This window comes from Notolepis coatsorum (assembly GCF_963971535.1).
Source record: "Notolepis coatsorum genome assembly, chromosome: 1".
Lineage (NCBI taxonomy): Eukaryota > Metazoa > Chordata > Actinopteri > Aulopiformes > Paralepididae > Notolepis > Notolepis coatsorum.
Genome location: NC_140165.1, coordinates 106,755,156 through 106,781,733, shown reverse-complemented (window position 1 = coordinate 106,781,733; position 26,578 = coordinate 106,755,156). Strand labels below are relative to the sequence as shown.

Below are 26,578 nucleotides of genomic sequence, written 5' to 3'. Positions count from 1 at the left end.
TCCAATAAGAGTGGCTGAATCTATCTCCCTTCCTGGAGAAATTAACCGAGGTACACTACATACGCCTCTCTGGTAGCATTATTTTGATTGATTGAAGCCAACTCGACTTTGGCTTCCCATGACACATTTTTTAAATAATTTGCCAATAAGATTCAAGCTTAACTCCCATGTGGGTGGTCTGGTCTTTGCATATCAAAAACGCCCACCAAGGGAAGCCAGATGAGATTTGGCTTCAGACCAATCAAATCACACTAAAAGCTAATAGGGATGCACAGATATGAAAATTTGCAGCCGATACCGATAGTTCAACTAACACAATCGGCCGATACTAGTGTTGTCACGATACTGGAATTTCGACTTCGATACGATACCTTGAAAAGTATCGATACTTTCAATAACAAAAAAAAAAAATTATAATAATTTTTTTTTTTATTATTATTATTATTATTTTTTTTTAACAAATTTTGCTTTTGTTGCTGGTTGATTCTCCTCAGCTTCTCTCTGGTACTATACGAGAAGATAAGAGAAGATAAATAAACTTTTAAAACCCTTTGTTTATCTTTAGATCAGAGAGAGATCAAACTGAAGACACGGCTGCGCTGCCCGGCTGTGAGGGGGAGGAGGCTGCAGCAGCTTGTGTCTGTTGCTCTGAGCGAGGAGGAGGAGGAGGCGGAAGGGCAAGGCTCTGGCAGCGCGTCTGTCTGTCAACAACTTGCGGGAGCAAGCCAGCTGGTACCGATACTGCAGAAAGTATCGGTACTTCGGGAAATGAGTATCGAAGCCGTTTTAAATATTCAGTATCGATATGTATCGATACTTCGATATTTTTGACAACACTAGCCGATACCAATACTTGTGGCAACAATTTATTAATATATATTTTTTTAATATTTTTCTTTTTTATATCATTAATATATATTTTTTTTTAAACTACTAGGGGTGGAACGGTTCACAAAATCAACGGTTCGGGTAGTATCACGGTTTTCGGTTCGGTTCGATATATGTTGCAACACTCAAATCTAAACATGCTTCTCATTTATAAAATAAATAAATAAATAAAGGTTTACAGTGTTTACAGCCTTAAATAATGTTTGGCACACAAAGACCGAACTGACTGAAAAATATAGGCTACATTTGTCAAAGTATTAACTTAGTGCAAACAAACAATATGCTCAGCCAGCACTAGACTTTCCTTTCTTTAATATAAAGTTTTATAAACACAAAAAAAACAATGTCAACAATGTTTAAATTCCCTGATTGTCAGTTCTTAACACTTTCAGTGCCACCAGGGGGCACACGACTTAGTGCTTGAATGCCACCATCGGCGCCAATGTTAACGTTAATATCGCCTAATCTATGTTTTAAATTATGGCTATGTGTCTAATCTGCCCGTCGCTTATCAAAGAATCATTTTCCAGTCAGTGTTGTCAAGGCAGATTGGTTTTTTATCGCTTCATTTCCGTTTGAGAGCATTTTGAAAAGCGCCCGTTTTCAGGTGAAAAACAGCCCATTCTGTGATAATATTCCAGAACGTTGATATTTATCTGCCTATTTATGAATCGTTTTCAAATAAACGCTAGATTATCAATAGTATACGTGCCCGCACGCACGTTCGAGGCGCGCGCTGATAGCCGTTTTCATTTCCTCGTGGATTTTACAGTGAAACCGATAGAGCACATATCAGAAAAAAGCTTAATTATCTTCATGAAAGAGAGTCTGATTATCCTAACACTGATAACATAGATTCCTTACCTGACATCAGATGGTATCCAAATGGTATATTCCAATTCCTGATCACCATTCGAAAAAATCGATAAGTGTATAGATCTAACGTGTGTACAGTAGAACACATGATTCCCCGCGGCTCAGAGGCTCCAGAATGAACTCTGGTAACCCCGGCTGCATCAGTGGACTGGAAAATGTGGACTGGAATATTTTTTTTTCCCCCATCCATTTTCATTGAGTCCATTCCATTTACCATTTACCATCTGGGAAACGATAGGGGGCGCTTTTTTCACATCTGATCGCCGGCGGCCCTTGGGTAGGCTAGGGTAGGCTTGCGTGTGATTTCAGATCGCTAAAGAAAAAGAAAAAAAAAAATCCGAGAAATCTTGTAATCTTGCTTTCAACGTAACTATCGTAAACCCGAGATTAGCCATGAGTGGCAGTCAGTGTTAATGGAAAGATTCGTTTTCCGCTTGAAATTAAAGTGCAGTATTTTAAATACAATGAAAGGAATATGGCTGGATTTCTTAGCAAAGGGAAAAGTGTCACTGTTATTTAACTAACTTGTCTTGCTCAAGACTTGTTTATCTCTCTCAACCAAAGCAATGCATGGTAGACGGCAACAGAACAATTTTGATTGACAGTCGATTCTGCCAATTACGTCACACCGCTTGCACCCGCCTCTGCTGTTCTTACCACCAATCGGCAAGCGCTTATTCGTTTTTCTTTTACTTCCGGGAAGTCCGCCATTGATCTAGACGAGAGAACCACAACAAACGTACCGGAGCTAATCACGTTAGCTCCCCGCCGCCCACGAGTAGGCTACCAGCGATCCGCAGGAGTACCAAACGAGGCATGATGATTTTACTGCAACGAATGTTATAATAAAAGCTTTTCTATACATTTGTCTGATTGAAAACTTTATTAACAGATTGCAGAATGGGTACAATTCAGTACGGGCTCTCTGAGCAAAGGAAGGAACTGAGATATGAATGACTAACAATGCTAGCTATGGTCGGGTAAATAGACTGACTGAAACTTTTCAAAGTTTGAACGTGTGGACCAGATTGACGAGACACAAATTGACTGATATTTATCGGGGAAGAGCGGAGGCACGTCATTGAAGGTGTTATAAAGATGTCATTTATTTATTTTTATTTTCTTCTTTTCAATTATTTTTATTTATGTACGAGCTATTTTACTGGAGGTACCAATGAATGTACGTATTATTTCTATATGACAACAGTAAAAACAGACTCAAAGATGCTAAGAGAGAGAAAAGGGGAGGGGGGAGGGGGTATGTGGGTATACTTGTATAAACTTGTGGAGAAAAGGAATTAAGAATAACTGACGACAATGAAAACCTGAAATGTGTACTGTAAAACCCAATAAAAATAATATATATATAAAAAAAAAAAAAAAAAACTCAATAAAGTTTCATAAAAATCTCAAACCTTTGGTATTATGGATATTAAACATGCTGGCAGAGTACATGCATCCATGTTGCCGTGAACATTTTAATTAAATAAAGAAATTCCCTATCCATAGTCGCCGCGGAAAAAAATTAAATAAAATAAATTCCCTACCTACCCATGGCCTTAACTGACAACCAACAGGAACCAAACAATATTTTCTTTTATGCCCGAGTCTCTCTGTGCTTGCCATGAGACTCCGGTATCGCTTGCCTGACCGCAGCAGTTCAAAGAGGCAGTTGTTTGGGTGGCTGGGGTCTTTGATTATTCTCTTAGCCTTACCCATGCAGCGCTTGTTGTAAATGTCTTGGAGTGGGAAGCCCCCCTGCAATTGTGTGTTCGGCTGAACGGGCCACTCTCTGTAGTCTGCTACGGTCTTGTGCAGTGCTATTCCCAAACCAGGAGGCAATATTGCCAGTCAGGATGCTCTCTATTGTGCATGAGTAGAAGTTCTTGAGGATCTTCTGACTCACTTTGAACTTCCTTAGGCGCCTATGGAAGTAGAGGCGTTGTCGTGCCTTCTTGATAACACTGTCAATGTGTGTGTGGTCTGTGGTCCATGTCAAGTCCTCGGATATGTGGACTCCGAGGTAGTTAAAACTGTTCACTCTCTCAACCGGTGCCCCGTCGATGCTGACCCCGACCTCCTAAAGTCCACAATCATCTCCTTTGTTTTGCTGACGTTCAGGGAGAGGCTGTTCTCTTGTCACCATCCCGCTAGAACCTTTACCTCTTCCAGGTAGGCCCTCTCGTTGTTTGCAGAGATCAGGCCCACCACTACTGTGTCGTCAGCAAATTTGATGATTGTGGTGTTGTTCCGCTGTGCCACACAGTCATGTGTGTACAGGGAGTAGAGGAGGGGACTCAGAACACAGCCCTGGGGGGCTCCTATGTTGAGAGTGATGGATGAGGAGGTGCAGTTGCCTGCTCTCACCACCTGGGATCTGCCCGTCAGGAAGTCCAAGACCCACTGGCAGAGGTCATAGTTCAAGCCCAGGTCCCTGAGCTTGGCTATGAGTTTGGAGGAGACTATGGTATTGAATTGAATCCAAGTGGATGACACCAGACATTTCCTGTAAATGCCAGCTGTCAATCATAATACATAGATTTATACATAATAAATTATAAGGGTGTTGTTATATGAGAGATATGCTTGGGGTTTATCACCGTGAGCGCAGAGAGAAACACAGAGGCAATCACTGCTGTTGTCATGAAAACCATGATAGGCAAATACAACCCATCAGCCAAACTTTTTTGTCAGACACATGTGTCCAGGCTCTTGTGAAAACCCATTGTCCATGGTGTAGCGACTACAGTATTGGTTTGTGTTCTCCTCTGACTATGTTGTGTAGTGGGAGGGAACGAATGATTTGGCACCGCGGCCAGAGGGGACAATTATTGCGGTTGCACTCGCTATTGTATTCATTACTGTGCTAGCGATTCATGTGCTCTTGTGTTCTGTATTTAGTACCGACGTGGCTTTGTACATTAAACAAGCATTACTCCCTGGTGGTCTAGTGCAGTGGTTCCCAAAGTCGGGGTCGCGACCCAAAGGTGGGCCGCGAGCAGCCACGGGTGGGCCGCGAGATGATTTAAAAAAAAAGAAAAGAAAAAAAGAAAAAGAAAAAAAAATATTTTTTTAAATTTTTATTTTTTATTTTAATTTTTTTTGTCAGGCCACTGAACTTAGAAGCAGGCCAGGACAGTGTTTCTAGTTGTATTCTAAAATTATATTCTATTGTATTCTAAAATGTGACTATATGGTTTTATATTAACTTAATAAATAAACAAAAACGAAAAATCTACTTATTTCAACGAACATTTCAAACTAAATAACAGATTATGCACATAAAACGCTGAAAACAACCGAAGCAACAATAGTATTTTAATGAGGCTATTATTATTATCATTATTATTTTGCAACAAGTTAGCCCTCTCATAAATAGCACATATAAATGAATAACTAACTTGAACTAACTTAATAGGATTGAAGTGATATTTGGCTTAAAAAATCGGTCACCTGGCAAAAAAAAAAAAAAAAAAGCCAGGCGATGTGCATTGGGCCGCGGCTCTCTGACGCCTTATTTTCTGGGCCCCGGCCTGAAAAGTTTGGGAACCCCTGGTCTAGTGGTTAGGATTCGGCGCTCTCACCGCCGCGGCCCGGGTTCGATTCCCGGTCAGGGAACTCACTTTTGAACTGAGGAGAGATAGTGTGGCCTCCCACACGCTACACTCTCCCCGGTGAGAACCTGCGCGGCCAGGTTGGCCTGCCCCAGGCTGCACATGCGTCGGAGGAAAGCATGTGACAGTCTCCGGTCTCCCGGACCAACAGTAGGGGAAAGTACGCAACAACCAGGAAGGGTGGGATGGGAGAAAAATCGGGAAAAAGGAGGGGAAGAAAGAAGCATTACGTTACCTCCGTTTATTCCTCTTTCCTCCGGCACTACACTGGTGACCCCGACGTAGATTTTTGTTACGGCGAATTGTGTACAATAATCAGCAAACAAACATTCTTGCAAAATGTCCGGACGAGGAAGACGTTCAGGCCATCGGCAGCCATCACCGTCCCCCGTCAGGGAAGCGCGTGGTACGCCCACGCTCAAGCTACCCGAGTTCTGGGAGTCGACTTCGGCTGCATGGTTTGCTATTGTGGAGGCGAACTTCAACAAGAGCAACGTGGATGACAACGACGACCGGTACAAGCACCCGGTGGCAGTGTTGGGCAGCTCGAGTGGTAGGTTTTTTGTCTGATCCCCCGGCGACGAACAAATATGAGCGCCTCAAGACCCTACTGCTAGATACATTTGAACTGTCCGCTGCAGAGAGGGTGCGCCGCCTATTTGCTATGTCGGAATTGGGAGACGAGAGACCTTCTGCGCGCATGGAGAGGATGCTGAATCTGCTGGGGACCGAAGACCCCATGATCATCTTTACGGAGCTGTTCATGCGCACGCTGCCGGCACAAGTGAGGATGGCACTGGCCAACACCGACATCGTGGGCCCCCGCGCCCTGGCCAGGGAGGCGGACCTTTTCAATTTGGCCATGCCTCAGCGGTCCACCGACCTGCTCGCTCTCGCGACCGCCCCGCCACCGGACCGTCGCAGGAGAGCGAGGGATGACGCCAGGCCTTCTGGCCAGCACGGTAACGCAGCGGGCCATTGCTTCGGGTGCCCAGTGGAGCATCATTCCGGCAGAGAGGTCGGATGTGGCAAAGGAGGAGCGCGGTCCGCAGTTGGCGGGTGCGGACGGCACGCGCTCTTACGGCACAAGGGCGGTGGACGTATGCTTCGGAGGACAATGTTTTTTGTGGGATTTTGTCGTTGCGGCTGTCACATTCCCCCTCCTTGGCGCGGATTTTCTGTGCGCCCACAACCTGCTAGTGGACGTGGGGAACAAGCGCCTGGTCAACTCACAGACTTTCGCTTCCTTTGCATGTACGCAGGGGGAGGCCGTCTACGGCGGGTGGTCCAATACTCGCCGAAAGTGACCAGTACCTTCGGCTACTCGCTGAGTTCCCCGACCTGGGCAAGCCCACTTTTTCCGCGCCCACGGTGAAACACGGGGTGGAGCACCACATTGAGACCAGTGGGCCTCCCCTCTACGCCAGGGCCAGACGCCTCAACCCAGAGAAGCTGGCTGTCGCCAGGGCAGAGTTTGCGCACATGGAGCAGGTGGGCATCGTTCGGCGCTCGAACAGCCCCTGGGCGTCTCCCCTGCACATCGTCCCTAAGTCAGACAGTGGGTGGCACCCATGTGGGGACTACCGCCGCCTCAACGACGCGTCCAAGCCTGACCGCTACCCGGTCCCGCATGCCCAAGACTTTGCGGCGAACCTGGCAGGCAATCGCTTCTTCTCAAAAGTGGACCTGGTACGGGGGTACCATCAGGTGCCGGTGCACCCGAGGACGTCCCCAAGACGGCCGTCGTCACGCCCTTTGGGCTTCGAGTTCCTGCGAGTGCCGTTCGGCCTGAAGAACGCGGCGCAGACCTTCCAACGCCTCATGCACTCGGTGCTCCGGGACCTACCATTCCTCTTAGTCTACTTGGACGACATCCTAGTAGCGAGCGCCACAGAGGAGGAGCACCTGTCCCACCTCCGAACCCTGTTCTCATGGCTTGCTGTCAGTAGGGATGGGTACCTTTCACATTTGAACCGATACCGGTACCTGTGAATCGATACCGGTACCCAACGGTACCTTTTTTCGGTACTTTAGTCTCAAGAAATTTAATTTACCTACCTCAGTCGTAAAAAAAAAATCCAAACTTCAAATAACTACAATTTCGACAGTTGTCGGCTTGTCATTGCTCCGACTGCTTTGTTGTTGAATCAAGTCAAATCCTAGGTAAGCATATATTGTGCGTGTGAACGTTGACATGAAAAGAAAAAAGTTAAAAAAAATTAAAAAAAAAATTAAAAAAAGTTTTTTTTTCTTTTTTTTCTTTCGGTTTCTCACTTGATTCGATACTCTGTAGTACCGACGTGTTTCGGTTCGGTACCTCAAAAGTACCGAATTCGGTACCCATCCCTAGCTGTCAGGCACTTCCGTTTCTTGCTGGAGGGACGCGAGTTTACGGCCTACGTGGACCATAAGCCGATCACGCACGCCATGTCCAAGGCGGCAGAGCCGTGGTCCGACCGCCAGCAGCGCCAGCTCGCCTACGTGTCCGAGTTAACCCACGGACATCCAGCACGTTGCTGGGAAGTCCAACCAGGTGGCAGATTGACTCTCCAGGGCGGTGGGCGGTGCAGCTGGGTTTGGACTACGTCAGCATGGCTGCGGACCAGGCCGCCGATCCTGCCGTCCAAGCTCTCAAGTCGTCGGACACTGGACTGCGCCTGGAGGAGGTAGTGTTCGGTGACGTGGGGGTTACGCTCTTGTACGACGTCTCCATGGGTCAGCCGCGGCCGGTAGTCCCCGCCAACTGGAGACGCCCTGCCTTTGAGGCCATACACGGCTTGTCTCACCCTGGCAGGAAGCCGTCCTCGCGACTGGTGTCGGAGAAGTTTGTGTGGCAAGGGCTCAAGAGGGATGCGAGAGCCTGGGTCGACATGTGCACCGCCTGCCAGCGCGCCAAGGTGCATCGGCACATCAAGGCCCCCCTGGAACAGTTCTGCGTGTCCGAGCGGAGGTTCGACCATGTCAATGTGGACCTGGTAGGACCGCTGCCCCCCTTGCACGGATACAACTACCTTTTCACCATGGTGGACAGGACGACTCGCAGGCCGGTGGCGGTCCCGCTCTCCTCAACGACAGCCCCCGACCTGGCCCGGGGGTTCATCGTGGTGTGGGTCTCCCGCTACGGCACCCCGGCTGATCTCTCCTCTGACCGGAACTGTGGGCGGCGGTGGCGGAGAGCCTGGGGGTCAAGCTCCACCGCACGACCGCCCACCATCCGCAGCCAAATGGGCTCTGCGAGCGTTTTCATCGCTCCATGAAGGCCGCCCTTCGAGCCAGCCTCACGGACGGCGACTGGCTGGACAAGCTCCCGTGGGTCATGCTGGGGCTCAGGACGGCGCCGAAGGAGGACCTCCAGTCGTCGTCGGCCGAGCTGGTTTTTGGGCAGCCGCTTTCGTCCCGGTCCCGACTACGCAGCATGGGGTCCCTACGTCGAGGATGCCCCCGGAGCTGCACTCGGCGAGGTTCGTGTTCATCCGTCACGATGGCCACAGGACTCCGCTACGTCCTCCTTACGACGGGCCCTTCCGCGTCATCGAGGCCAGGGCCAAGAACTTTGTGGTCGATGTGGGGGGTAGGCCTGAGTGTGTGTCCGTGGATCGCCTCAAGCCGGCCCACTTGGACCTTGAACTGCCCCTGGACTTGGCCCTGCCGCCGCACAGGGGCCGGCCCCGGGTCCTACCTCCCCTGCCACGCCGGGGCCATTCCCCCCTGCGACCCCTCAGCTCGTGAGCGTCTGGTCACTGACCCCCATCCTGCTCGGCAGGAGGATGTGACGGACGCTGTCACACCCCCTCCCGCACCTCCTGACTTTACCTACAGTCGTAGGGGCCGGGCCATACGCCCTCCTCACCGTGAGGATTTCGTATATTGAGGTGAACACTGGGGGGCTGGTGTAGTGACTACAGTATTGGTTAGTGTTCTCCTCTGACTATGTTGTGTAGTGGGAGGGAACGAATGATCTGGCACCGCGGCCAGAGGGGACAATTATTGCGGTTGCACTCGCTGTTGTATTCATTACTGTGCTAGCGATTCATGTGCTCTTGTGTTCTGTGTTTACTGACGTGGCTTTGTACATTAAACAAGCATTAAGTTACCTCCGTTTATTCCTCTTTCCTCCGGCACTACAATATTCCCTTTTTATTCATCATTATGCCCATAAATTTAGCTCAGGGGGGTAGGTGTCGTATTCGATTAAATAGAATAATCTTCAGGACGAGGAGATAACATTTATATGTTTATTCAAAGGTAAGCATCGTTCAGCATGAGTGTAACTCCATTCACGGCTGGCAGCCAACTGCCTGTGAGGACCCCTGGTCAGGTATACATAAGCAAGGTGCGCCTGGCGCGCCTGTCGTAAATGATATATTCACAGCATGAATAATATAGTAAGGATATATTCAAAGCATGAATATTACAGTAGCAATAAATTATCCAAGATGCAAATGTGTTTTTCTGCAGCCGTTAACAGCTTTTATAACTTTTTTACCCGGTCATGCAAAATAATAGAGCTGACCGATGTTGACAACAGCATTCGGGTACCACGTGTGGTTGTGCGACACGGTGCAATTTCAAACGCTGAGCGGTGCATGCTATATTATATACAATATACATGAAGGCCAAAGATGACTGAATATTGTTTTTGATAGGATCATTGCCGAGCCTGGCAACGAGTCAATCGCCCAGAGCAGTGCAAACACTGAAGGGATTTTTTTTTTTACTTGGTGTTTTCCAGGCCATTTTTGGCACAACATCCAATAAGTTTGTTTAGGGCATTTTGTAAGGCCGTCTGTTCTGTGATTTGAAGATGTTGTTGCCCAGTAAATGCACTTGAGCTCAACCTGAACGTCTTCATTTGTCGAACCGAGAAGAGTTACACTGTGACAGTCATGTAACGTTTGTTGTTACGTGCTATATGATACGTGGACAGTTTGATGAATCCAAACATAAGACGATGGTTGAATTTATTCCGCCACACTTTCTTTGAGCGCTGTTAAGTGAAACGATGCCACTGCTTGCAGGCTGGTTGTGTTATATATCTTATCTTACCATGCGGGCAGGACGGTGCTTGTTTCTCCCCCTTTAGAAGAATGACTTCTAATCCAAAACCTTCGTCGTTTGCTGCTGGTTCCTCCATGTCGCGTAGAAGCGAATCGGCCTAAAGACGTAGTTATTGTTGAAGCTAGACGCTATGGCCGTGAACCATGTGGAAACCACGCCGCGTTTCCGCGTCTCTACAATTCGTAGCCGCATTTCTGCAGACCCCTCTCTGATTGGTTGAACTCCATTTTTGCAGACCCCTCCCATTTCTGCAGACCCCTCTCTGATTGGTTGAGCGAAGCCCCTCTCTGATTGGCCCCCCGCATGAGCCGAGACAAGCTCCTCTAGCCAGGAGTCGAAACTCCGTTAACTCCAGAGAGAGAGGCTGAACGCAATTTATACGCATGGAAGTATTGATTACGCCATAACGAATCATTAAAAGATATATACCGTTAACTGGAATATGTTGTGTGTGCCTTTACACATGTTGGATAGGATTATGTAATTGGTTTGTATAGCGTCGCGTATAACGTTATTTCGCGTGACTTCACGGTTTATTCACATTTCACAATTCATCGTCTTGTTTACATCAGGGTCCCCCATGTTCAATTCATGATAACATATATGACATACAGGTAGACAGATGGACAGTACTGCTACATCTAGACATTTATGACATACCAGATTTTGAACTTGTGGTAGGCCTAGACATTTTCAATTCATCGTCTTGTTTACATCAGGGTCCCCCATGTTCAATTCATGATAACATATATGACATACAGGTAGACAGATAGACAGTACTGCTACATCTAGACATTTATGACATACCAGATTTACAAATACAGTACTGTTTGTGATACAAAAAGAGTCCAGAAAAGAAAGGCTATACATTTGACGTAGAAACTGTACATTGGAGGAGGTTGGGTGGGGGGGGACTATACATTGCTTCTTCTAAGTGTCTATGCTTTTTTTTGTCAGTATTTACTGGCTTTCAAAAAAATAACATCTTGTTGCTTGTGTGTTGAAGGACTTTTACCGAAGGGTTACACATATCATGTCTGCACGTACAGACGTGCGGTGAACCCATCCTGGACCTGCGTTGACCATACCTCTTTTGAGGCCACTGTGCGAATGACTCACCAGTCTGAGGAGGAGATCCTGGTGTGGGCAAGGTCGATGCAGGTCACCTGGAGAGTGGCCCATACATATGTCATATATGTTATCATGAATTGAACATGGGGGACCCTGATGTAAACAAGACGATGAATTGAAAATGTCTAGGCCTACCACAAGTTCAAAATCTGGTATGTCATAAATGTCTAGATGTAGCAGTACTGTCCATCTGTCTACCTGTATGTCATATATGTTATCATGAATTGAACATGGGGGACCCTGATGTAAACAAGACGATGAATTGAAAATGTCTAGGCCTACCACAAGTTCAAAATCTGGTATGTCATAAATGTCTAGATGTAGCAGTACTGTCCATCTGTCTACCTGTATGTCATATATGTTATCATGAATTGAACATGGGGGACCCTGATGTAAACAAGACAATGAATTGAAAATGTCTAGGCCTACCACAAGTTCAAAATCTGGTATGTCATAAATGTCTAAATGTAGCAGTACTGTCCATCTGTCTACCTGTATGTCATATATGTTATCATGAATTGAACATGGGGGACCCTGATGTAAACAAGATGATGAATTGAAAATGTCTAGGCTAATAAACAACTTGTGACAAATAACTCTTGACTTGACCACCAGCCTCTCTCTCTTAAGGCATTAACTGGGTTAATTAATCTAAATGTTATATTGTAACTGTCTAGTTATTGATTGATTGAATTGATTGAAAACTTTATTAACAGATTGCAGAATGGGTATACAGTACACAGTACAGCTCAATACATACAATTGTTAAGGGAATGCAGACCCCAGAGAAAGACTTTCGTCTTGTTTACATCAGGGTCCCCCATTTTCAATTCATCGTAACATATGACATACAGATAGACAACTGGGTTAATCTAAATGTTACATTGTACAGTAAGTGGGGAGTGTAAACAAGTTGACCGCTGGCTGTGTTGTGAAATGTGAATAAACCGTGAAGTCACGCGAAATAACGTTATACGCGACGCTATACAAACCAATTACATAATCCTATCCAACATGTGTAAAGGCACACACAACATATTCCAGTTAACGGTATATTTTTTTAATGATTCGTTATGGCGTAATCAATACTTCCATGCGTATAAATTGCGTTCAGCCTCTCTCTCTGGAGTTAACGGAGTTTCGACTCCTGGCTAGAGGAGCTTGTCTCGGCTCATGCGGGGGGCCAATCAGAGAGGGGCTTCGCTCAACCAATCAGAGAGGGGTCTGCAGAAATGGGAGGGGTCTGCAAAAATAGAGTTCAACCAATCAGAGAGGGGTCTGCAGAAATGCGGCTACGAATTGTAGAGACGCCGCGTTTCCGATCCTAACCTTCTTCTTCTTCTTTTGAATGTTGGTCCTTCTTCTTCTTCTTGGGGTTTTACGGCGGTCGGCCACCAACTATTTGGGACATTACCGCCATCTTCTGGTATCCTTTACCTCAGACATACAATGTCCATTTTGCATTCACCATCATGAAGTGCAGCTGATGAATGAATGAAAACTTGCAACTTGTTCCTGTTTGCGGGCGACTCAGCCCTGCTGGTCTCTGACAAGAACAAGTTGCAGGTTGAAAAAACCCTCAGCTCGGAACTAGGCAAAATCTGCATATGGCTCGCTGATAACAAACTATCATTACGGGCAAAACAGAGTCCATTCTCTTCGGTTCAAATAACAAACTCAGCAAGACCGACGGCTTCTCAGTTACAGTGGGTGACAATATTGTCACAAGGAAAGATGAAATTACCTACCTGGGTTAACTTCCATCCTAGAGGCAAATCTTTCCTGTGACAAAATGGCATCCAATGTAATAAAAAAAGTCAACCAACGAACTAGATTCTTGTACCGGATCTCCTCTCTGGTAAACAAGAATACCCTGAAGACTCTGGCAGGAGCACTCATTCAAGGGTACTACGACTATGCTTGGTACCAAAGCACCTCAAAGGCGCTAAAACAAGATTACAAACATCACAAAACAAACTGGTCAGACTACTACTTGACCTTACCCCCAGAACCCACCTCACCCCTGCCCACTTTGACAACCTAGGATGGCTTAGAGTAGATGACAGAGTACAGCAACTTGCAATGGGCCTGGTCTACAAGATACACTATACGACTAAGGTACCCATGTACATGTCAAAATACTTCCCAAAGGTCAGTGAATACCACAACCACACCAGAGGAAGCTCAACAAATCATGTTAAACCCAGATTAGGCTCAAACAAGGGACTAAACACGTTTCGCAAATTATGCCACATCAATGTGGAACGCCCTACCCAAAGCTGTAAAGGAATGTGAATCCCTACCCACATTCAAAACCGCACATTCAAAACACCTACGGGACTCGGGAGGCTGCAATTCGAAACTGGCCACCGTAAATGTCCAAACCCCCCCAACCCCACCCCCTCCTGTTAGACAGTCTCCTCCCCACCGCATGTATATATTCTCTCCCCGCCGTATGTATATTTCTCTCCCACCCACCCACCCCCTCCTAATGTACAGTCCCCTCCCCATCATATGTATATACTCTGTCAGGATCTATGGGTAACAGTACTGTATATTTGAATACCGTTTATGTCACAAATGTATCAGTACTAAATACCTGTATGTCCCTATGCCATAAATGTCATGTATGTTGTGTATGTCATAAATGTCTATATGAATTGAAAATGGGGGACCCTGATGTAAACAAGACAAACGTCTTTCTCTGGTCTGCATCCCCTTAACAATTGTGTGTATTGAGCCGTACTGTATTGTACCCATTCTGCAATCTGTTAAATAAAGTTTTCATTCATTCATTCATAACAGATTGCAGAATGGGTACAATACAGTACGGCTCAATACACACAATTGTTAAGGGGATGCAGACCAGAGAAAGACGTTTGTCTTGTTTACATCAGGGTCCCCCATTTTCAATTCATATCGTCATTTATGACATACACAACATACATGACATTTATGGCATAGGGACATACATGACATATAGGTATATAGTACTGTTACATTTGTGACATATATGATATGCAAATATACAGTACTGTTACCCATAGATCCTGACAGAGAGTATATACATTATGATGGGGAGGAGACTGTACATTAGGACGGGGTGGGTGGGTGGGAGAGAAATATACACGGTGGGGAGATAATATATACATACGGTGGGGAGGAGACTGTACATTAGGAGGGGGTGGGAGAGAAATATACATACGGCGGGGAGGGAATATATACATGCGGTGGGGAGGAGACTGTCTATTAGGAGGTGGTGGGGGTTTTGGGCATTTACGGTGGCCAGTTTCGAATTGCAGCCTCCCGTAGGTGCTCTTTAAGAGCGGTTTTGAATGTGGGTAGGGATTCACATTCCTTTACAGCAGGGGTCAGCAACCTTTTTGACATGGAGTGCCTGTTTGAAATATAGTTGTAACTAGTGTGCCTCAACAATATTCCATGCATCGTAATTTTTTTTCTCATAATCAGGTCTTTTTAATGATAATTTTTACATTATTACATCATTATTGTTATTGTTATTATTAACAATATTATTACTATGCAGGCACGCATGCCTAGGGTTGCCTACCCCTGCTTTACAGCTTTGGGTAGGGCGTTCCACATTGATGTGGCATAATTGCGAAACGTGTTTAGTCCCTTGTTTGAGCCGAATCTGGGTTTAACATGATTTGTTGAGCTTCCTCTGGTGTAGTGGTTGTGGTATTCACTGACCTTTGGGAAGTATTTTGACATGTATATGGGTACCTTAGTCGTATAGTGTATCTTGTAGACCAGGCTCATTGCAAGTTGCTGTACTCTGTCGTCTACTCTAAGCCATCCTAGGTTGTCAAAGTGGGCAGGGGTGAGGTGGGTTCTGGGGGTAAGGTCAAGTAGTAGTCTGACCAGGTTGTTTTGTGATGTTTGTAATTTTGTTTTAAGCGCCTTTGAGGTGCTTTGGTACCATGAGGTGCACACATAGTCGTAGTACCCTTGAATGAGTGCTCCTGCCAGAGTCTTCAGGGTATTCTTGTTTACCAGAGAGGAGATCCGGTACAAGAATCTAGTTCGTTGGTTGACTTTTTTAATTACGTTGGATGCCATTTTGTCACAGGAAAGATTTGCCTCTAGGATGGAACCCAGGTAGGTAATTTCGTCTTTCCTTGTGACAATATTGTCACCCACTGCAACTGAGAAGCCGTCGGTCTTGCTGAGTTTGTTATTTGAACCGAAGAGAATGGACTCTGTTTTGCCCATGTGTAATGATAGTTTGTTATCAGCGAGCCATATTCAGATTTTGCCTAGTTCCGAGCTGAGGGTTTTTTCAACCTGCAACTTGTTCTTGTCAGAGACCAGCAGGGCTGAGTCGTCCGCAAACAGGACGTGTCAGACTAGTAAGGTAACCAAGTTGCACAGAAAGCACACAGTGGTTATAAAGAAACAAACTATGATTACCTAGATTTATTAATAGCAATAGTAATATATATGTCATACCTGAATTAATGTGTACATTTAACATACACGGAAAACACACACACACAGGGTTATAATGCAAATTATTATTATTATTTTTTACCCAGGGTAGGTTCGCTGAGCACAGATGCTCTTTTTCAGGAACGCCCTGCTTCACATTCACACAGTTCCATTCACACCTGGGAGCTGCCCAGTACAACCACAAATAACGTTATGATTAACTCATTCAGCGCCAGTCACGAGAAAAGTCAGGTTAACTCGCCATTTCATGTATGCACGAGGAGAGATAATAATGATAATCTAGCATTGATTTCAGGAAGATTCGATAATCAGGCGAAAAATGACAACGTGATAAGTGCATTCCACTAAAACGCTATTATCGCGTCTTTTCCTGGGATTACAAGGAATCACCAAAACTATACTCATATTCAAAACGGTATAAAACGGAAATGTACGGATGAAAAAACAATCTGTTTCGTGCATGTTGACTGGAAGCAACTCACTGACAATCGACGGGTGTATTAGACCCATAGCTATAATATAAGATATATTTTAAGCACTCGCAAATTTTGCAGTCTCCCCATTGATTAAAGCGATGGCGTTCTAGCGCCCCCTGGCGCTGAATGAGTTAACAAAGGCATTTGTTTTGTGGCATTAACGTTACCTAGATTTATCAATAGCAATAGTAATATATATGTGTCAGACTAGAATAAGTCAAATTAACTTACTGTCTCTGAAAAGTTTCCGTCAGACCACCGATTTGTAAGTGTAGTTATTTTTTAAGGACAAATTAAACAACCTTATAACTAATTGTATTTCAACCAAAAATGCTTAACAATAATGTTAGTGATAGAAGGGAACTCATTTTGTGCAAAAATGGAAAGCTTGCCAATGTTCATGAGGCAGAATTATTACAATAGCCGATAATACATTTTCCCAATGATAAATCCCTATACGTGTGTACTGCGCGGGAAACTAAAGTGAAGTCAGACTACACCTCCCTAGAGACAATGCACGCTTCTCAAGTGGCCAAATCGACTGTCAATCAAAATTGGAACAATTGGAAGAACTTTGCCCTATAGGCAAGGGGGGCCAGGGGTTCGAATCTCACCTCAGGCCCTGTTTAGACGGAAACGCTAGCAGGTGAATCCGCAAAAATATTTTTTCGGATGTGCCTTTTGTTTATACGGCAACAGCGTTTTTACGGGGAGAAACCGCAAAAAAGTGAGACCACCTTCCTGGGTGGAATTCCTAGAAACGATAAACCTTTGCGCTATCATCTTCTAAACTGTCAAACCGCATAAAACTATGACGAAAGGGTTCTCAAGGCTCTCGTCGCGCGTACTGCTTACATCACAGGCATGCGCCAGTAGCCTAGAAGCGTAAACAAAGCATGTCTGATTCTATCCATGGCGATCACCTGAAGGCTACATTGGCAGTACTTTTAAATACACAAGAATCTGTCCCGCGGCTATCGCAACTATTAGTGACTGGAGCCACTGTCTGTGAGTGACTCTGCTTTGGTCCAATCACATTCCCCCACCCACAGTCTGCGAATCAGAGGCAGAGTAGGGCGGGTCGTCACAGCACGTCATGTGACATATGCGCCAATCGTGTGACAGCGGGGCTCCGTCGTCTCGAGTCTTTACAGCCTCGTCTGCGCACAGAATTCCATCCCAAAACACTAGTCTAAACGCAACATTAAAAGTGAGACCGCAAGTCGACTTTTGCGGTTTCTGTTCAGACTCTCCGTCTAAACATGGCCTCAGACATGACAGGTTAAGGAAAGTAATCCCCAAAGAGACATTTCCACTTGTATTGTGCAATTTTGTAATAAAATGTATTGTCTTGCCTTCCACCTGTTGTCTCTTTCTTGGGGTTTGATTGACCTGTGACACAAGAGGTCCAGCAGTATGCTATATTCTCTAGACGAGCAGGAGATGCAATCACACGGTGATGGAAGCAGCACGGCTTTACACACCTACACCCGGCCAATGCAGCCCGCCTGGCTCACAAGATTCAGATCAAACTGTCAAATTAGGCGTTGCAAATTCAAATATGAATTAAGATCCATGCAGCCATTCTACAGTATATCATAATTTCTCACCTAAAATGTTGTCAGACATTACGCCCGTAATGGGGTATTTACACCTGTTCCGTACTCAAATTGAAGGCTGGAGGCTGGATGTTGACAGCAGGTCTGAAGATTGGAGGCTGGGTGTTGACAGCAGTATCCCGTACCATGCATCCCTGTTATAGCATCCACGGTCGGCCCATACCATACCATCCGATCCATCCCATATCATCCGTCCCTGTAACGTCCATCCCCTGTATACGTACATCCCTGTACCGTCATCCCCGTACCACCCATCCCGTAGCATTCACCCCCGTACTGCCCATCCCTGTAGCATCCATTCCTGTACCGCCCATCCCGTAGCATTCACCCCCGTACTGCCCATCCCTGTACCGTCATCCCCGTACCACCCATCCCGTAGCATTCACCCCCGTACTGCCCATCCCTGTACCGTCATCCCCGTACCACCCATCCCGTAGCATTCACCCCCCGTACTGCCCATCCCTGTAGCATCCATTCCTGTACCGCCCATCCCATCCATCCCTGTAGCATCCATTCCCGTAGGTCCATCTCTGTACCATCCATCCATAGCACCCATCCCCATACCATCCATCCCGTACCGCCCATCCCCGTACCATCCAACATCCCGTACCGTCCATCCCCGTACCATCGGCCGATAAGGGAGGGAGCACCGAACGCAGCAGCATATCACATAGTTTATATGGCTCTTTTTTACGAGATAACTGAGGTTAAACCGCCAGAGGCAGCTAACGTTCGCCTCTTTGCGTAAAGCTACGTCAACATTGTTCTATTCATCCTTGGGGGGGAGCAGTAGACTGGATCTTTCTGCGACAACACCGCCCGCCTGTCAGAGTCGTGCGTCTGAATGAGGAGACTGTTTGCGGTACCGTTGCGTGTTGAGGATATCTGGGCTCCATGATGAGCAGCACCGGTAAGAGAAATCACCAGGAACGATGTATTGCACTGATTCACCTCTTTGTCACCACGCAACGTTTTATGCTGCCGTTGTCATCATAGTGTAAACAGCTTTGTAACGCACATCGACACAGGGGCGCACGCAAATGCTTGAAATCTGCGGGTGATGATTATTAATGGTGTTGATGGTTTATTTGTATGATTCTTCTCAGATGTCATTATGGGCTGTGCAGGAGGAACGCCCATGATGCAGGTGCACGCACCGTGTTGTCATTATGTTGCAATGCAGTCGCTCCAGCTTTTCAGAACGACGGGTTATAGAGAGACGCGTCAAAGCAGCTTCTCTGTGAACCATGCAGTTACAGAGAAGAGTCTCTCTGTGAACCAGTTAATGAAAGAGAAGAGTCTCTCTGTGAACCAGTTCTGTATCGTTAGTGGCTTAGCTTGGCATCGCCTTCTGCACTATCTCGCGTACGTGCACGCGTACTGAATAAACCACAAATGTACCTCTAATACCAGTATTAGTCTGACCACACCCCTCATCAGCTTACCTTCATAAGCAGGTGTGTGGTCACCTGCTCTCCTCCTTCTCGCTTTCACCACAAGGAAGAGGTGCCTCGGTAGATCCCCACACTTGACACCATGATGGAAGAAATTGGATTAGGAACAGCTTGGGAAACAAGGATACGTTGACATCATATCTTTATTTTCTCTCTCACTATTTTCGAGAAAATACGGCGATATTGTCTTCGTACTGGAGTGTCTAGAAGATGATGATCATTCTACAAACCCTCCACCGGTTTTCGTATTGGGAGCACGCCGCTGCATGCTTCTCAACTGCAGTTCCTTGCTGTGTTTGTTGGGGTGAAACCTGTCAGGCCACAGCTGAACTGTCGGACATGCCGCTGTTGTGAGGAGCGGTGCGTTCCAGGTTGGGTGAGTAGTGTTTGCTGGCGGGCTCCACTTGTCTGTTAGTGCTATGGGGGCTACTTGACAAAGTTTATGGAAACCGGCCCCAGGCTAGGGTCCTTTGTTTAGCCGTCTAGGCGACAGAAGGCCTTGGTCTGGCGACCATTATAGTTTTAACTAGTGGGCCGCGACCATTGACACTGGTGATCCCTGTGTGTTCTGGACGAGTGGATTCTCTCTGTCACCGTGTTAAGACCCCATCTTTCATATCCAAATGAGAGTATTCCTTCACGAGGGGATATGTGCATGTAATGTGCGATAGCGGCAGATTCATGTTCAAAGTCAGCTATACAGGCCAGTTGGTACTGTGCTGATTCCGCCGGACGTGTTAATGTCACCGTTGTGAAGCGGTGTTGACGTCTTGTTTTCTCTTTTCTCTTAAAAAGTGAGGAGGGTTCAGAACGGCGGCCTGTCTGGGTGAGTGTTATGTCATTGTTTACATGTTCATAGCTTACGGTTAGCCGGTCGGTGGCCTGGCGCGGGGTAGCTTGGCTTCTCGCGCGCCGCCGGGAGCTCGCTCCTGATCGCGTGCGTCGTAGGTCGGCGTCTCGCGAGCGGAAGCAATAGCACCCGAACGGTTGGAGCAGCCGTTAGCTTGATGCTATTCTGTTGAACGTGCTTTGATTTTTAACATGTTTTACACTCTTGACCACGACGTCATCCTTGACAGGGGATGTTCGTCGACCCTGCCTGAACCTAGACGGGGATTGCGTCAACAAAGAGGACTGTAGCGACTGGTGGAGCGGCGACGCTGCCCGGATCGAACAACACGGGACGGCTGTGTTCTACGGTGGCTTGTGACTGCACTTCGCTGATCTGCGTTCCGGGCAGGTACGGGGTTGGCCAGACCTCATAAACACGTCTTCTGGTTTTACCTTGCTAAATGTATTGTGAATAACGGTGTTTTTTCCCAAAACGTGTGTTGTTGCAATGCATTTGAGATACGTTGCGGGTTGTGTGTGAGCTGTTTTTGTCACTGGCAGTTAGCTTCTCCGTGCAGGTCGTGATGTATTGATCTGGTTGTTGTGTGAGAAACATCATGGTGTTTATGTGTACCGTGTACTCACTACTAAGGCAACTAACCTATGAAGCTATGCTTGGTGACGAGTGAGTGAAAGAATGTTCTTTCTCAGACTGTAATGACAATGAACAGTGAGTTCACACATTAACAGGTTTTCCTGTTTAACTGGCCGTATTGAGGGTAAAATAGGAGGATTGTGTTTCCCCCCCCGGTTCCCTGGGGACTTTATCACCTCCTATCAGACATGTTGTGCATTAATTGTGTCTTTTGTGTGGTAGGGATACGATGTAACTCTCAGCTTGATTGCTGAGGTTGTGCTAAATCTGCTGGAGAAACTTATTTCCTAAAGGGAAATTGGTTTGGTTGCTGTCATGTGTGCTTAGCAAGGCCTGTGGTTGATACTAATCAAGAATGATGTATTCTCTCATTGTGAAAAAAACGGCGTTCCTCTGTTGAGTGTTTTTGCCATTTTTTGTAGGTGATGATGGGTTGTGTGTGTCATGTGACCTACAACTGGGTTGTACTGGCCACAGAAGCACATGTGTATGTTGGACCGGGGTTCTTAGAGCCCTCTCTATTCTGTGTTTTTCCTTAGTAAAAATCAGATAGCAGGTTAGCTCGTGCGCTGTGTGGAGCTGTGAAACGCTTCATAGAGCTGACTATGACTGTGTCATATTCTCTTTTTGTCGTTACGTCGTATCATGGGTGTGGGGTCGTAAAGGGGTGAACTGGTAACCTTTCCTCTCCCCATTGTTCTGTCGGTCAGGGGTACACCCCCTGTCCTTCAAGGTTCCCGTCACGTGGCGGTTCGGCACGTTACGGGGGGGGGGGGGGGGGGGGGGGGGGGAGGTCCCACGGCCTGGTATATTGGGCGTGTGCACCGCAGGAATTCCCCCGCCATAGAGTACGTCACCGTGCGCGTCTCTGTTGGTAGGACTTCCGTGTGCTGTTCAGGTCCATGTGATGGATCTGTTTTCAGGGGGGGTGGTCAGGGCTCCTCCTCACCAAGCGCCTACTCAGGCCTTCTGTGAGTTCGGACTCCTTCTTCCATGTGAGGAAGCCTCCATCAGAGTACAGAGCCTTCCTCCTCAGATTGTCAAAGTGAGTGGACCCTCTAGAAGGGTCCTTTTCTATTGTATGTATATTCGATTCAATTCGTTTATTGAGTGTGTATGGGTTCGGTGCCTCTTCCCCGGAGGCCCTAAAACCAGTTTTTTACATGGCTCAAGGTGCAATATATTCTTTTCAATCTGTACAGCTCGCGTGGGAAGTCTCTCTGGGGATCCCCGTCTCTTTCCTATGGGAGGGTGGTGGGATGTAAAAATGTGAACATTTTTTACCCCGGCTGTGTAGACTGGGATACATACTGTTGATGCTTCCTTCTTTCTGTTCCAGAAGTGTTGGAGTTAGGGAGTGTCACACCCCTCTTGTCGTTCCCCTGGGCGCCTTGGGGATTCAATGACAGGTCTAAATAGCCTGTTCATTGATGGGGGTGTGTCCCGACGCACGTATAGTGCTAGCTCGCTGTAAACAGGCGATTGACTGGCACGCCTTAGTTGCTTGTGGTTGAAACAGCGTTTTTATAAAGCAACTGAGATGGGGGTTTTTCCTCTTCCGGCGACCACATCCCATGACCTGGGTGGGTTGTCGACGGATCCTCGTTCATGTCTGGGGGATGATGACGGGATGGATCTGAACATATGTAGTGGGGTCTCACGCCCTTGGGGTGGGCCACCAGGCGCGGTTCGTCCCGACGTCTGGGTGGCGCCTTCTTTTCATGTTAAGATCAACACGCATATCTGCCCTTCTCCTGGAGTAGGCATGTCGGCGTGGTTAGGGCACGGGACTGGTTCTGGTCACGCTGGTCCAGATCAGTTGAACCCGTTGTCCGCCGGGGATGCAGATCTGCTGTTCTGGTACCCTGAGGGACTTGGGCTTTTTTCAGGGGGAAAAATGCCAGGTCGGTCTGGGTGTCACAGGGTTAAGCGCTATGGAGACCCTGGTTGGGTATGTTTTTACTCAGCACTGTCGTCATGGCTTACAGCCATGCCATTCTGTACGCGCTCGATCTCGTCGGATCTCGGCCGCTACACAGGTTGGTCCTGGTTAGTACTTGGTTGGGAGACCGCCGGGGAATACCAGGTACGGTGTGCTTAGGGGCTGGTTCTCCATTATTTTTCGCTCCTCTCTCACGCATGGCGAAGAGGGGCCTGTGGGGGTGGTTTTTTGACCTCCTCTGGTGACCCTGTGCTTCCCGTGCCGCCAGGCCCGGTCCGAAGTGATGTTTGCGACCCGTAGGCCTGGGTTAACCCTTTTTGGAAACTGAAACACTTGTACTGCGGTATAGCCGGTGTATACCCGCAGGTGTGTTTTGGAGTTTTTTCTTGAGGGGTTATAGAAACAACCACCGCATTGGGTAACACCGAGGTGGTTGATTCCCTGGTGTGTTGGAGCAGTGTCAACTCCCGGGTTCACCGGTTGAGGGTGCCCCTGCACGTTCATGACGTCTGCCAATCGTGTCAGCCTTCTCTGCCTCGACCCCTCTGGGTGGGGGTTGTTAAATGGAGGCTTGGTCATGCAACACCGCCAGCTTACGCTCCTTCCGCCGGGGCGGCTGTGTTCAGCTGTCCCCTCTGGCGCCTGTCTCGTCCGCAGTCTCCAGGCTAGGGTTAACAGCCTGTTGCCTGGTTTTTCCCCGGTGCGCTGCCTGCTTCCGTTGGTTAACCTTTTTTGTGTGCTTACGGCCATGCTGACTGCCTATTCTGCAGGGTCAGTGTGCCAGGCGGTGTACTATTGGGGGGACGGGGCCCGCTCGGCTTACGGCCATACCGACCTGAACACGCCCGGTCTCGTCCGATCTCGGAAGCTGGGCAGGTTCTGGCCTGGTTGGTTCCGCCTGGGAATACCAGGTGCAGTAACTGAGGGGCCTTTGTCCGAATACGCTGGCGATGTGGGGGGCGGGGCACTACGTGCCCACCTGGTGGGGTCTTGATGCTGGCATCATGGACTTCTCCGGGCCCCCATTCCAGGGAGTCCAGTCCTTTTGGTGGGTCTGGGTCTTCCTTCGTGCTCCGCTGCTACGGCCTTGCCACGGGGTTGGGTTTGCCCTTGACCCCGTGATTCTGGGGGCAGTAACGAGGTTGTTCCTCCGTTCGTTCCCGGGTGGCATGCGGGTTGTGCGTGTGTGTAGTCGTGGGGTCAAGCCACGGTCTGCTCACCCTGTGCGTTGAGTTGCTTGAGTGCCTCTTCGCACGGTCGGGTCCGTCGCCCTCCCGTGACGTCCCTAATAGGGGGGCTACCCTCCATTAGGGGGGGTCGGGGGGGCTCGGCCCTCCCTGTTCTGATGGTTTTGGGGGGCTGTCAGCGGGGTGTATTTGTCAGCCAAGTGGCTCCGCTTGGCCTCCCTTGTGCAGAAGGCGATGCCAAGCTAAGCCACTAACGATACAGAACGTTAGGTTATGACTATAACCAAGTTCTGTTAGTTAGGGGCGATGCTTGGCATCGGACGCCGCTGCAGCCCTTGTCCTCACCTTGTGGTGAAAGCTTGGGAAGGAGGAGAGCAGGTGACCACACACCTGCTTATGAAGGTAAGCTGATGAGGGGTGTGGTCAGACTAATACTGGTATTAGAGGTACATTTGTGGTTTATTCAGTACGCGTGCACGTACGCGAGATAGTGCAGAAGGCGATGCCAAGCATCGCCCCTAACTAACAGAACTTGGTTATAGTCATAACCTAACGTTAATGAAAGAGAAGAGTCTCTCTGTGAACCAGTTAATGAAAGAGAAGAGTCTCTCTGTGAACCAGTTAATGAAAGAGAAGAGTCTCTCTGTGAACCAGTTAATGAAAGAGAAGAGTCTCTCTGTGAACCAGTTAATGAAAGAGAAGAGTCTCTCTGTGAACCAGTTAATGAAAGAGAAGAGTCTCTGTGAACCAGTTAATGAAAGAGAAGAGTCTCTCTGTGAACCAGTTAATGAAAGAGAAGAGTCTCTCTGTGAACCAGTTAATGAAAGAGAAGAGTCTCTCTGTGAACCAGTTAAGTATACACGATCGGTGAAACAGTTCAAGATAAGACATGTGAAACCAGTTAAAAGATAAGATGATCTAATTATGTGGCATAATGTCAGATGTGTCATTAATAACATGATGCACTGTAGTAACCATTAGCCGCCCTATACACATCCTATATTTATAACAAACAGCACAATACCCAATATGGAGCTATAATAATAATAATAATAATAATAATAATAATAATAATAATAATAATAATAATAATAATAATAATAATAATAATAATAATAATTGTTGTGAAGGGCCAGATTAAACCGAATATATATATTTATTTATATATATATATTTAATTGTATTTGTATATTCTCTAATATTCCCTGATATCCCTTGTATATTCCTTGTACAATATGCATTGAATATCCATTCTAGCCTACTGAACATCCCATAATAGTCTCCATTCTACTATTGGTCGAGACCTTGGTGCCAGGCTGCCATACCCCTCAGACCCAGTTCAAACATACCGCTCCACATGTACGAACAAGTCCTAGTTCCGCGTAGGAATCTGGCTACCGCACCACTAATGGGACTATTTGTTCATAGTGCGTATATATACTGCGCTACTAAAGTAGGACTTTCTTTTCAGTCCAGTTTCTTACCCTCCAATAGAGTCACAGACGTAAAGCCTCCCCGCGACGCCACGTGTGGGAGTAAGGCCAAGTTCGCCTACCATCGGTATTGAGACATCGTGTATATTAATATTTGAATAGTCATATTTGGCACTATATCGTCGAGTTGGACGTAGTCTATTAAGCTAATAATAGTCTGTTAATATATAGTGCTTCGTGCGGTGAGAATACTACCGTAGTCAGTACCCCATCGTTTCGGGCAGAGAACTGGCTGCTTACCCAGGGTGGTTGACCCACGTGAAGCTGCACCCGAGGAGCCCCAGAGCTGACGAGCGAGTGGACCTGTATACCGGATTATTCTACCGACGACAGCCCGCCTTCCCAGGCACGGATTATGCTTTGTATACTTTGATTATTCCATGGATAAAGACCCCCGACACTGCCGTGTGTTGGAACCCCCCCCCCTGGAGAGGACGCAAGGTGAGGAGACGCTCTGCAAGACGAGGTCGCTTCACGTCTCTCCTCCGTGGACCGGATGACGCCGGCCCACAAAGAGTCCACCTGCTTTCATCTGTGGTCCAAGGATCGCCGGCGCATTGAACAGCACTACAGTGGGTTCACCTGGGATACCCTTGGCCGGACGAGGCAGCCGGATTCTACCCCCCCCCCCTTCCTACTCCTGTCGGCTTACAAGCGACCGGATTAACCCCCCCTAGTGTGTCCAGTATATAATCATTAAAGTATCATTGCTGTTATTCCTTAAACTATTCCAGGTCGTATATGTACCACCTGCGCCTTCAGAGATTGGACATTCTCTATTGATATACCGACGAATACTCTTGCCATAAAAGTGCATACTAATTCCATTCATAAATGTGATTGATTTGATTAAGTGCTTGCTCTACACACCATCGCTGTGT

At 47.2% G+C, this 26,578-nt stretch overlaps 1 protein-coding gene across 2 annotated transcripts in view; it reads right to left on the bottom strand.

The window, feature by feature from the left end:
• The window catches only part of zcchc4 (zinc finger, CCHC domain containing 4), a 55,976-nt gene extending 45,378 nt beyond the window's left edge, over window positions 1-10,598 (bottom strand). For both annotated transcript variants that reach the window (XM_084318337.1, XM_084318338.1), the window contains exon 1: window positions 10,425-10,598. In XM_084318337.1, coding sequence (XP_084174463.1) covers window positions 10,425-10,512 — 88 coding nt within the window. In that variant the 5' untranslated portion in view covers window positions 10,513-10,598. The remainder of the gene's footprint in view (window positions 1-10,424) is intronic.
• Window positions 10,599-26,578: the final 15,980 nt, after the last annotated feature.